Genomic DNA, 12,610 nt, shown 5'->3' on the forward strand with positions numbered 1-12,610 from the left:
GGGCGAAATTCTTGCCCCAAACACACTGTCTCCAGTAAAATTGACTAGCACAGAAGTGATTACTTTTTGCTATGTTGATGGAGATAGCAAAGAACCCACTTACGGTGGCACACCTATTAAATAATCCTTGTGAGATCAGTCAGAGAATGTCCAAATCCTAAAATGTGTCTTTATATCAAATACCTAAACTGTTCTTCCTCTGGCAAAAGGCACCCTCCCAATGAGTTGATAAATAGATTCCAAATAAAAGGTAAAACCAGATGGACATTCAGAAAGATTATTGTGAATTACTATGATCATAAAGGGGTATGTTAACAAGCTACACTTCACATTTTAAATAATCTAACCAAATTGAAATTACAAGGTTGTTTGATTTACTTATAGGTAACTCAGGTTTCTTTCCACTAATCCAGAATTGTACATACGCCACATTGAAGATGCACTGAAAAATTGGTACTTTTGGAAAAGTAAAGTAAACATTTCAACAACACAAAGCCAAAATAAAACCCCAGGACTGCTCACAAATATGTAAAGGGAAGCAATAATTCACGCATCTTCCATTGATCTTTTCAGAAATTCTCTTAAATCCTACAGAGAGGATGTTGTTTTTGAGCCAGTGGCACATTTTCACTGCAGGATTCGAGAACGAGTCAATTTATTTTTGCTTTGCCACTGAATAATGGAAGTATATTAAGACAATTGAAAGCACTGTGTTATGGAAATACGTGTTAGTTTAGGAAATGAGCATGGAATGTTCTATCATTATTGGCCATGGATGGATTTCATCAGGACCAGTTAACACATATATTATTTTGTTTGTGAGTTTGATGGCGTGTTGCTGCTCTCTAGCGGTCATCTTTTATTTTCCTTTTGCCCCAAAAAATGATTTTCTAAACCTGTTTTTGTCAAGGCAAAAGCATAAGAAGAATATGCCTAAAATCTGCCATTTCTAAATTGGCCATAACATTTCTCTAAAGTATTTTAAAATGAGACCTTACCCAGTTTTTTTGCACTTTTGTTGCACTAAAAAAAGATTATCTTATTGTGTGCCATTTCCACACATTTTAGGCAAGTAAAATATGTTAACTTTAACCTCTATACTATAACTATAACTGGAAACTGAAAATATATTTTAATGTCCATTTTTCTTTGTATATGTCCTCATATCAGAACTCTTGATATTATAAGTAAAACTATAACATCAGAAAATATATTTCTAGGCATTAGACAGTAATAATCCAGTTCACAAGTCCTCTATACTACCTCAGGAATACTCATTAAGTGGCTCGGTATTGATGTAAAACCATGTTTTTCAACAGACTTCAATAGTTTGACTTTTTGTTCTGTCCTAATTAGCAGTGCAACGCTTCGTCGGGGGAACCGCTAGCCCAGTTGGTTTCCATATTTTTGTCATATTATCTGGCCCTTACCCTGAGCCTTTGTGGCTATCTGTGGACTGTCAGCTTTTGCTGTACTGTCATTTCACCAACTGCCGCCGTGAGGACTTGAAAAACCCTATTCTGTGTCGTAAGAGCTTTCAAGCTGGGGACATCTTAGTCCTTCAAGATGAAGTACAAACAAGAATCCAAGCGCCACTCGTGTATTTAAAAAAAGCCTATTCAAAGCCTATAAGAGTGGTCTCAAATGGCATAGATAGATATAATCAATCTCCAGTGATTTGCAACCTTCCTGCATGGATTTTCTATGTTCTGCCCATGTCTGGGTGGGTTTTCTCTGAGTATTCTGGTTTCCTTCCGCATTCCAAAAACATGCATGCTAGGCTGGTGACCACTTTAAATTGTTCTGAGGTATAAATGTGAGTGTCACTCTGGGATGGGCTCCAACACCCCCGTGACGGATAAGCCGTACGAATGAATGAATGTAGTAGCTGGTAACCAAGTCATAGTAGCAATTATGACCTTAAATAAGAATGCAGGCAAATGTGTATGCAAATATCACCATGATCCAAACATTTGTATTTTTTATTTATCTATTTAATTCCACATCTTTGACATCAACGTGACTTTCAGTCCTACGAATGCAGCCTACAAATTAAGCTGTTGATCAAGACTGAGAAATTTCAATTCATGGCATTAAACTATTGTGGATGACTTTTACATTTGAAATGAGTTAAAAAAAAAATTCATTGCTTCTAGTGGACACATTCTCCATGGGACACGTCTCCAACGGACGTTTTGGGTCGTCGTGGCATCTTCATCATGATGAAGGATGGGAATCGAGTTGCGTGAGATGCTGCTGGGCCTTCTGAGATCTTCTGATTCTCTCCTCAAAAAAGGTGGTCTGGTGCTCATTCCTCTGATCCAACTTGACTAACCATTGGCCCCTCAGCCTGTTGAAAGGGAGAAAGACCGAGGTCTGTTACACAGTGGCAATCGGTCGAAAGGGCCATACGCCGGTTGACACTCGCCTCGCCATTTTAAATGGCCAACTGGCATTGGGGCAACACCAAATAGCTACAGCCGTTTATGTGTGTGATACAGCGCTGCTCTGCCAGCTCTCTTTTCTACAGAGATTGATTTGGCTCGGTGGCAAATCTCAATGCTGGCTGGAAAACATATCAAATGTGCCCGGGATGTGTTGTGGGGAGGCAAAAAAAAAGAAAGAAAAAAACAAGAAGGGTAAATCTGCATATTCTATTTAAGGAAAATGATTTGATTTATTGATGTGTGCATGAATTTGCATCAAGTTTTGAGTATCCTTTAGCGAACATGTTAAGTTTTTCAATGCTGTTTCATCAGTAGTGTAAAATCGATATGAAAATGTTGTGCTTTAAGTAGTTATAAAGTAAATTTACCATCATAGCAGTTCAGCCATGTGCAAATTTTAAGATTTTTTTAACACTAATGTCAGTCTAGTGGCAAGACTGTTAATATTTTATAGACATTTTTCCCCCATCATTTGCAATAATGTTTTAATAGAGAATTTTCTGCCGTTTTTGTACCAAAGTTCACTGTTTCTTAGGTAGAGAATAGCAACATGAATAAAACTAGTATTAGCTAGCTGACACCGCACCTCTGAGGTTCGGGTTTAGATTAATCGTTGAGGCATCTACTGCCATCTGATCTGGGCTTACTGCTGTCAAGCATAATTAGCTTGATGAAAAAAAAAAGGAAAGGGAGAAAAGTCCCAAGTAAGTATGTCAATCCGTATTGTTGTGTCTCCCTGTATCAGTGAGGAACTGTCATCACGCGCCATCACGTCTCACTTAATCTTTATCATTCTCTTCATCTGTCCTAGGATAGTCGCACTGATCTGGGGGATTCAAACGTATCGCCAGGCGCCCCTAATCAACATTCCCAGGCTACTATGTGATGACAGACAGACAGACGAGCTGTACACAGCACAAAGACAATTTCCAAAGCGACGACCGTTCTGAAGCTTGGATGAAGGTTTAGTTATATATTCATATCTTTTGGTCCACTTTCCTGCAGGAAAACAACTGACCTTAATATTTTGCAATTTGGAAATAGTTAGAATTTTCCGTAAAAACACATTTCCAACAGTTACAATCAATGAAATAAATTATTAGAATTTTAAGGATAATTCAGTTTCATATTAAGTACTGTGGTTATTGAAAATGACATTATTGATGCATATTTCCTACCTTCTCCTGGCGGTGTCATTAAGTAATCAGTGAAACAATTTAATAAGATTATTAGGAAAAAAATTCAAGTTCAACACTGCAGCAATATGCCGCCATTAATCATCAAAATTTTGTTAGATAAGAAAATAGAACAAGTAGCCTTTTACTAAAGGGTTCTTTCCTACAAATAGATTTGAGATTTTTTTTGGTTCCCCAAGACAAATCATATAAGTTGCTGAAAAGGTATTGTTGACCTTGTCAGGGCGCTGCTCTTCCTCCGGCTCTCCTCGTCGACCATCTGCTGGCTGTGCTTCTTGATCCACTGCTCCCAGAAGAACCTCAGCTTCTGTTTGTCATGGAGCCGAGCCATGTTCATCACTTGGTAGCAGCATGTGAAAGAAAGTAGGTTCCATGGAAATATGACTTTTATGTTCCTTGCTCGCCCCATTCTTTCTTTTAGATTACAGTTAAGAAGTTGCCCTTAAAATGACTCACCCATGGTTTCCACTTTAAATCTTCCTTCTTCCCCACTTGATTTCTCACTTCTCGCTATTCTTCATTCTATCACTCATTATCTCATCCTCGGCCGTTCGTTTAATTTTTTTTCCCCAAACTCATATCTCCTTCTCTATTCTAGTCTTTTTATCTGCGCTTTAAACTCCTCCCCTCCTCTTCACCTTTTTTCTTTTGTCCCTCGCTTGCCTTTCCCAACCAGGCCAGACTGTTTGCTCATTATATCATAAGAACTATTATAATTTTTGACTGTGCATCCAAAATGTATGAATAATTACCTCATTGGCTGCCTTTGGGGTGATTGATGTCCAATCTATTTGAAGTGGGAGGGATGGCAGGGATGAATGAATGAATGAACGGCCCTTCGCTGCCATTTGTCCAAGTACAAATAGATTGGACATTTACTCATAATAAACTGCATAAGCATGAAAAAAATGCCACTTATTTGGACATCTATCACCATCAATGGCATCCTGTGAGTTAAGATACATTTTTAGATGCAATTGCTTTATTTTATTTTATTTCTTTACACTACAAGTCAACCAATCTAAGTTTAGTTTCATTTCTTTAATCCCAAAAGCATGCCGTTTAAATTTGTCCTTCCGAGTCTGTTCTAAAACGTTTATGAGAAAGTTACGGCCGAAGGTTTTTATGACATCTTGAACAGGTGTGTCCTGGTTTTTGCATTTTTTTTTTATTATGGTGGTTGCAGACAAAATCCCTCTGCAAGCCAGTCAGTCGGAAGGCATTGCAAAACTTTAATATCAAGTCACACAGCACTCTGCCTCTGAGTTTCATCCATTCTAGCAGCTGATCAGCACCAAAGCGCAAACTTCACGGCCGGGGATTAAAGCAGCTGACAGGCGTGGGATATGTGCGGGTGGCAGGGACCATTGCGCTGTGACCTCCGGGTTATAATGTCAAATTTTATGACGCAGCAATAAAGCCCACAATGTAAGTTACTAGTAATTGAGGAACTACAGATGTTAAAATGACAAGAGTTGCCGTATTTTTTGGACTATAACTCGAACCTTAATATAAATTGGACTAGTCTAAAAAAAAACATGTACTATAGTAAGGTTTTTTTGAAAAAGACTGTATATTAAGGCTACTTTTTTTTAAAAGGCCATGCATACGAAGGCTTTATTTTTTTTTTTAAAGACTGTGTACGTATAGTAAGGCTTTTTCTTATCGCTTTCACAAACTATGATTGGCTAGTGATAGAATGGAGTCGCCAGAGCTACCAAACTGCATCTGCATCGAGCTGCACAAGCAGATACGGATCCTAAATAATATTTTAATTGAATGAGGTTACTATTGATGCTTGTATCATTTAAATGTCTAGAAGTAAAAAACAAACACTAAAGTGCATGTCATCACAATGTTCATAATGTGCAATACTGTATTTTAAAGGATTAAAGCCCAACCAAAAAGTATTTACAGCTCCCCCCACTAACTAATGCACGTTATGATGAAAACAATGTATTTTTTTAAGTATGAAAGCCCAATCAACACGTATTTATAGCCCCGCCCCCACCCCACCCCACCAACTGACTAATGCATGTTATTATGAAAACAATGTATTTTTTTAAGTATTAAAGTCCAACCAAATAGCATTTACAGACCCCCCACCACAAACACATTGACTAATGCACGTTATTATGAAAACAATTTATATTTTGTGTGTGTCCATTTTTAATAGGCGTGGCCTAGGTCACAGTTCAAATAGCCGACGTCAAACCCCAAAATGGCTGATGAGCCAGGAGGCAGCACGGGCGTGCACTGCAGAGCAGCTCAAAAGTGACGATTTGCCGAAGAAAGCCTGACTAACTTCTCACAGGACGATGCAGCACATTCGGTACGTTGTCATTTGGGGATTTCGAAGCCCCAGTTCTCGTCTTAAGAGTGATAAGAGCATGATTCGTTGACGTGATGTAGCCCCATGTGTGTGCAGACGGCAAAATGTTTGCAAACAAATTGGCTACATTGCGTTACCGATCGCTCTTTGTTTAAAAAGAAATCATTCCATTGTGTGTTTCAGTCCCTCAACGACCACAGACTGCTGGGAAACATCAAGAATGTGGCCAAAACGACCAGAAAGGGGCATCTTGTCGACGCCATAACAAAGTGAGTCATTTTTAAATAGTTCCGATTTTCTCTATCCGTGTAATATTTAAACGTCAGCGTTCAGTATTCATGGCTTCGCGCAATTGGCTCGTTTTTCATCATGATACATTCAACTTTTGAATGAAAACACTTACTAGTTTGGTGTTTTTTTTATAGCAAAAACCTGTGGATAAGTCACCCACACAAATGCCATTAGTGGACGTGTAAGGAATAAACAGTAATCCCTCGATTATCGCGGTTAATGTAGACCAGACATGGCTGCGATAAATGAAAAACTGTAAAGTAGGGTCATCCCTATTGAATTTAATTTTTTAAAAAAAATACTATAATGGCAAGTGTAGGAGTAGCTTCTCCTTGTGAGTTTCACATCTTTCTGAACTTACAAATAATAATCGAACATAGGCTTTGTCATCATACCCAGATAACTGCGTATGACGAAATTGGTAATTGGTACAAAAAATTCTGCCATGTAGTGAAACTGTGCACTCAAATAGATTATATACTTTTACCCCGTTAACTTTCTTAAAGACCTCACGGCTTGGACCGTTTCATTATTAGTTTTAAATGTGGTTTTGACAAAACCTAAGTGAGACATTTATTCAACAATACTGGAGGTGTCATTTTTGACTAATTTAAACATTTTTTCCTCGGCATAAGAGAAAAACGGAAGCTTTTTGGATATTTTATTTTTTAATGAATGGATTTGAAATAATTGACTGAAAAACTCAAGGCAGAAGTAGGATTTATTTTATTTATTATTTTCATGTAATTTGTACATTGTGGGCCCCTGTCCAGTGTTTTCTATATTTCCCACCACATCAAGATCCTGATTATTTGTTTGTGGAGGAAAACATGAAAAATAGACTCGGATCATTTTTAGTCTCTGCAGCAGACAAAAAGAAAACCAGACCATCAGGAGTATGTCTAATATTGCCTTTTGCAGTGTCTGAATAATGGGTACCCTTTTGATGTTTTAGAGAAAGCTAAACATAGGTGTTTTTTAGTTATATTTGCCTTAATTAGGCCCTAGGCTGTTTCTTTTTTATGTAACTTAATTCTATTGTGCCTTGACCCCTTTTTGTTTTCCAGAGTTCCACCCTTGGGACAAGGTTTCCTGCCTATGTACAGATAGGCTGACGCACCCCCTCATTTTTCGGTGCTGGGTGTTACGCCAGAACCTATCTCCAAGATTTTTCAAAATAAAAGGTAAAACTTTGCGAATGGTTTTTTACTTAACTTTGTGTATTGACCCCTTTTTTTTGTTTTCCAGAATTCCACAAGGGGGACAAGGTTTCCTGCCTATGTACAGATAGGCTGACGCACCCCCACATTTTTGGGTGCTGGGTGTTACGCCAGAACCTATCTCCAAGATTTTTCAAAATAAAAGGTAAAACCTTGCGAATGGTTTTTTACTTAACTTTGTGTATTGATCCCTTTTTTTTTGTTTTCCAGAATTCCACAAGGGGGACAAGGTTTCCTGCCTATGTACAGATAGGCTGACGCACCCCCACATTTTTGGGTGCTGGGTGTTACGCCAGAACCTATCTCCAAGATTTTTCAAAATAAAAGGTAAAACCTTGCGAATGGTTTTTTACTTAACTTTGTGTATTGACCCCTTTTTTTTTGTTTTCCAGAATTCCACAAGGGGGACAAGGTTTCCTGCCTATGTACAGATAGGCTGACGCACCCCCACATTTTTGGGTGCTGGGTGTTACGCCAGAACCTATCTCCAAGATTTTTCAAAATAAAAGGTAAAACCTTGCGAATGGTTTTTTAACTTAACTTTGTGTATTGACCCCTTTTTTTATTTTCAGAAATCCACCTGGTGCCCAGGGGAGTGTCTTCGTCCATTTGAAAATGGATGAAGGCAAAACTGATTTTTCAAAATGCTGGAGGGCCTGTGCGAACCTATCTCCAAAGTTTTTCAAAATAAAAGATCCTGCAAAGTATATGGGTGTTGTGCCAGAATCTATCTCCAAACTCTTTCAAAATAAAAGATCTTGCAAAGTATATATGTCTTTTTATTAACAGTCAAACATTTTAACTCTTGCTCTTAAGAGTTGCCATCATATGGAAGTGTTGATTGGTTTGGCCAGTCTTTTCTCCACCTGCAGATGAAGACAACATGGTTATAGATTAACAAAAAAAACACTTAGAAAAAATGGGGAATAAACACTTAGAAGAAAAATTTAAGAAAAACTGGGGGAGTAAACAGATTAGGAGAAAATGGGGAGTACATACTTAGGAAATATAATCTGGTGGAATAAACACTTGAAAAATGGAAAAAGACTTGGAAAATAAAAGCTGGGGGTATATACAATTGGAAAATAAAATTGGGGAGAAAAAATGGGAGTATATACACTTGGAAAATAAAATTAGAAAAAAAGTGGGGGAATAAACAATTAGAAAAAAAAACGGGTATATACACTTAGAAAATAAAATTAGAAAAAAAAAGCTGGGGGTATATACAATTGGAAAATAAAATTGGGGGTATATTCACTTAGAAAATAAAATTAGGGGAAAAAATGGGGGTATATACACTTGGAAAATAAAATTGGGGGAAAAACCTGGGGTATATACACTTAGAAAATAAAATTAGAAAAAAAAAGCCGGGGGTACATACAATTGGAAAATAAAAATGGGGGTATATACACTTAGAAAATAAAATTGGGGAGAAAAAAAATTGGGTATATACACTTAGAAAATAAAATTGGGGGGAAAAAAATGGGGGTATATACACTTAGAAAATAAAATGGGGAATAAACACTCAGAAAATAAAATTAAGGAATAAACAGAAAATAACATTTGAAAAAATACTGGGGGAATAGATACTTAGAATTCCTGCTCTAACATTAACTGAGATCCTTCTTACCTTAAAGATTTAGCCAAAGAGCTGTGGAAATGAATGGCCAGTGAAACATCACCATGATGATTTAGGCTTTTATTTAATTTGGATTTTCAGGAGTACAGAGACACCGTATGATTCAAGTGGGCAACTTGCGAGGAAGATCTGTCAGGCCTGTTGCATGGAAACAAATAGCAAACGTTAGAATATATAGAATGGAGATTCAACTTTGGGGGGGTAGTTTTACCTTTATCTGGCACAGGCTCCACTTCTATAACCTCAAGAGTGCTCTAGGCATTCTAAAAGAGCTGCATCTTGGTGCTAAACAGGGAAAACACACAAAAAAGCATAAGTTAGCATATATAGAGCCTGGAGATTCAACAGATAGGCTTAGTTGTTTTTTTGGGGAAGTAGTTTTATCTTGATGCTAAACAGGGAAAACTTGATTTAACCAAGGTATTTGGGGGTTGCCAAACAATTACGGGATAGAGAAATCTTACAAGAAATTTAATAAACGATCAAAATAAAGAATGAAAATTAGTTAGCGAGTGCCAAGTGATATTTTTCCTTTTCCAGACAAGGCGATTAAATATACAGACTGACGTTAACAGCTAGGACAAGGGTGTCAAACTCGGGTTGGTTCGCGGGTCGCAATAACGTCAACTCGATTTCACGTTGGGCCGGACCATTTTTGAAATAATTTGATATTTTTTTCTATTTGAATTGGATTAAAAAAAACTATCAAAATCCCTAAATATTCAGTTTTTATGGATCTAAAAAAATGTTTGTTTGAGCTTTTTTTTCTTCATGACGGAAAATATCTTCTAATAATTTGTTTTTCATTTCAAAAGGAAATAAAATATTTTGGGAATATGTTCAATATTAGCGGGGAAAACGGATTTTTTAAAATATATTTATTTTTAGATTTTACTAAATGATTTATGAACAAAAACACAAAAAGGAAAAAAATGGATTAAAAAATTACAATTATTGATTTAAAAAGCGGAAAATATAATATACATGTATAATCTTCATTTGAATTTGATCCTAACAGAAAGTCGGCACTCATGATTTACTTTCTCAGGCCGGACAAAATGACGCGGCGGGCCAAATTTGGCCCGCGGGCCGCCGCTTTGACACCAGTGAGCGAGGAGAAAGTTGGCTTAATAGGTTTGAATACGGCGATCAAATATACAGACTGACGTTAACAGCCAGGATAAAGTTGGCTTAACAGTTTTGTATACGTGATTTTTTTTTTGTAAAAACAGAACCATTACAAATCAGCAATGGGTGTTTAGCACTGGCAATGAAAACTATCATTACTTACAACAAAACAGGAACTAACTTGAGTGAGCATTTACCCAGCAAACTGTCGGTCGATGTCTCGGCGTTGTTTGATTAAATTTAAAGTCTAACTACACGACTCAATAATGGAGAGAAAACGGACAGCATTAAGTCAAATCGTGACGCTAACGCTAATGCTAACTAGTAACATACGGCACACACCCGGGGGAAAGAAGCCCATACTTAATTTGTCGACGGTTTGTTAAACCTGGCATTAAACTAAGAGATTTGTTGGCGTTTTGGGCTCAGCTTGATTGCTGAAAAATCTCCCGATAGCGTGATAAAAACGCACTTAGGCACGTGAAATGCTCTACTCCTTACCTTGCTGGCGTCCTCGTTGACTGTCAGCGTGAGAAAGGTTTTCCAAAAGGAACGGTAACTGCGCATGCGCTTAATTAACTCAGTTGCGTCAAAAATAGGCGTTACCACGCCCATATTTTCCCACCACATTAAAAGTGGAAAAGATGTTGGCTTGCTTAACGCGCTCCAAGAGGTTGTTTGTCCTCCCAACTCATTGTCTATTTTTGAGGATGACGTACAATAGTCATGATTTTTGTGGTCTTCATGCTATAAAACAGTACGTATTAGTAAACTAATTTCACCAAATATTGAGTAACATTTGACTTTTACATCAACTCACCATTATTCCAAGCCATCTGACTCCATTAAAAGTTTAAAATTTGACATGCAAAGAATGCTTCATTGTATTGTATACAATAACTCAGTGGTGGACCATCAGGGCCTGAAAGACAGACGGATGTTTATTATATTTTCCCCATGAAATATTTATGATGACTATGCAAAGTGAGGCTTTTTTTTCTTGCAAAAATGGCCATGTATAGTAAGGCTTTTTTTTCTTTGGGAAAAAAAATTACCATGTATAGTAAGGCTCTTTTTTAAAGAACAAGCCTCACTATACATGGTCATTTTTTGAAGAAAAAAAAGCCTTACTATACATGGTCTTTTTTAAAGAAAAAAATGACCAAGTATAGAAAGGCTATTTTTCATAAAATAAAATAAAGGAAAAAGTAGACCATGTATAGTCTGGCTTTTATTTTGTCATTAATTGAAAATACCTCCACTCTTTCAAATATTCCTTAATTAATGCAATTCTCCAGACCACCTCCACTCCCTGCATACACACAAAAAAAACTGTTCAAATTATCCACACACCCTCTAGAGCTACATGAAGCTCCTTAATTCTTTCCCTAATCCTGTTACCTCGCTGTTAAAAGACAATTACAACATTCCAGTACCAACAGACATGCAGGGGCTTATCTTTACATCACTAGTGTGAAGACGAGTTGGGGGTACAAGCAGGGGTCATCCAGAAAACTTGTCTGGTTTTTAAATCCAGGATGCATCACCGATTTCAAATACATTTTCTCAGCTTTCACGTGTCACTTGAATTCTTCTATGAACTCTTTTGACAGAAACCTCTGCAGTTCTAATAGGATTTTTAGTTTAAACCACTGTTTATTCTGCTCTCTCACCCTGAAAGGATGTATAACAAAAGGAGGATTACTTGGAGATTATGATGTTAAAAATAACTAGGACAGAGAAGACTTTACAGCTGATTACTTATTAACCTAGGCTTGATGCATGATGGTTGTTTTTGATTTGCTTAACTGGCACAATTTGAATTTATTAAATAGCTGCCATAAGTAGCACAAATAGTAAGAGGGCTTATCCTTACGATGGGCTTTCTCCTATTGCTTCCTCTCAATTATCAAAACATGCATGTTAAGTTAATTGATGACCCTTAATAGACCAAGGGTGTGAATGCACGCATGTCTGTTTCCTGTATGTGTATCCTAGCAACCCGTCCTCACTTGCAGCGCTAGTTTGACCATGTGAGGAGACATTCTCCATAGTCCCACCTGCAACACCCTAAAAGAATATTTGGTGTATGTACATAAAGTCCTAATCATAGTGGACCACAACTGACCTTTTGCATTGATTCATCATTATTGAAGTCAAGATAAGACTGTGCATGCCAAAAAGACAACAACTGATGCGTGTGTTTAAGATAAGAAGACAACAGAGATTCAATTCAAGACTCATCGCCTAACTGTAGAGATAAGGGACTTGCCAAAGAAAATAACAAGATAAGGAAGCGAGGAAGGGCTAAATAGCTTTTAAATTTGTGTCATGTTTACACTTTCAAATACCACGAT

At 37.2% G+C, this 12,610-nt stretch overlaps 1 protein-coding gene and 2 long non-coding RNA genes across 3 annotated transcripts; 1 reads left to right on the plus strand and 2 right to left on the minus strand.

Annotated features, from left to right (window-relative positions):
• Positions 1-2,217: 2,217 nt before the first annotated feature.
• LOC144091295 (uncharacterized) lies at positions 2,218-4,216 on the minus strand. Its single transcript, XM_077623515.1, has 3 exons — positions 4,100-4,216; positions 3,859-3,982; positions 2,218-2,350 (listed from the first exon to the last, which is right to left on the minus strand). Exons 1-3 carry the CDS (start codon positions 4,101-4,103, stop codon positions 2,218-2,220), a joined length of 261 nt encoding a protein of 86 aa, XP_077479641.1. The 5' UTR covers positions 4,104-4,216.
• A 1,605-nt stretch (positions 4,217-5,821) lies between these two features.
• On the plus strand, positions 5,822-8,254 carry LOC144090978 (uncharacterized). The gene is made up of 7 exons (XR_013305560.1): positions 5,822-5,975; positions 6,159-6,244; positions 7,334-7,450; positions 7,515-7,631; positions 7,697-7,813; positions 7,879-7,995; positions 8,059-8,254. It is a non-coding gene; the product is annotated as an uncharacterized LOC144090978 (long non-coding RNA).
• LOC144090979 (uncharacterized) lies at positions 8,250-10,872 on the minus strand. The gene is made up of 4 exons (XR_013305561.1): positions 10,755-10,872; positions 9,337-9,410; positions 9,117-9,263; positions 8,250-8,352 (listed from the first exon to the last, which is right to left on the minus strand). It is a non-coding gene; the product is annotated as an uncharacterized LOC144090979 (long non-coding RNA).
• Positions 10,873-12,610: the final 1,738 nt, after the last annotated feature.

Source organism: Stigmatopora argus, chromosome 16, assembly GCF_051989625.1.
Source record: "Stigmatopora argus isolate UIUO_Sarg chromosome 16, RoL_Sarg_1.0, whole genome shotgun sequence".
NCBI classification, from domain to species: domain Eukaryota; kingdom Metazoa; phylum Chordata; class Actinopteri; order Syngnathiformes; family Syngnathidae; genus Stigmatopora; species Stigmatopora argus.

Excerpts from the sequence above, each read along its gene's own strand:
- LOC144091295 (XM_077623515.1), bottom strand. Across the intron at positions 2,351-3,858 it reads AAGAGCAGCGCCCTGACAAG|GCTGAGGGGCCAATGGTTAG; the intron begins GTCAACAATACC and ends CCCTTTCAACAG.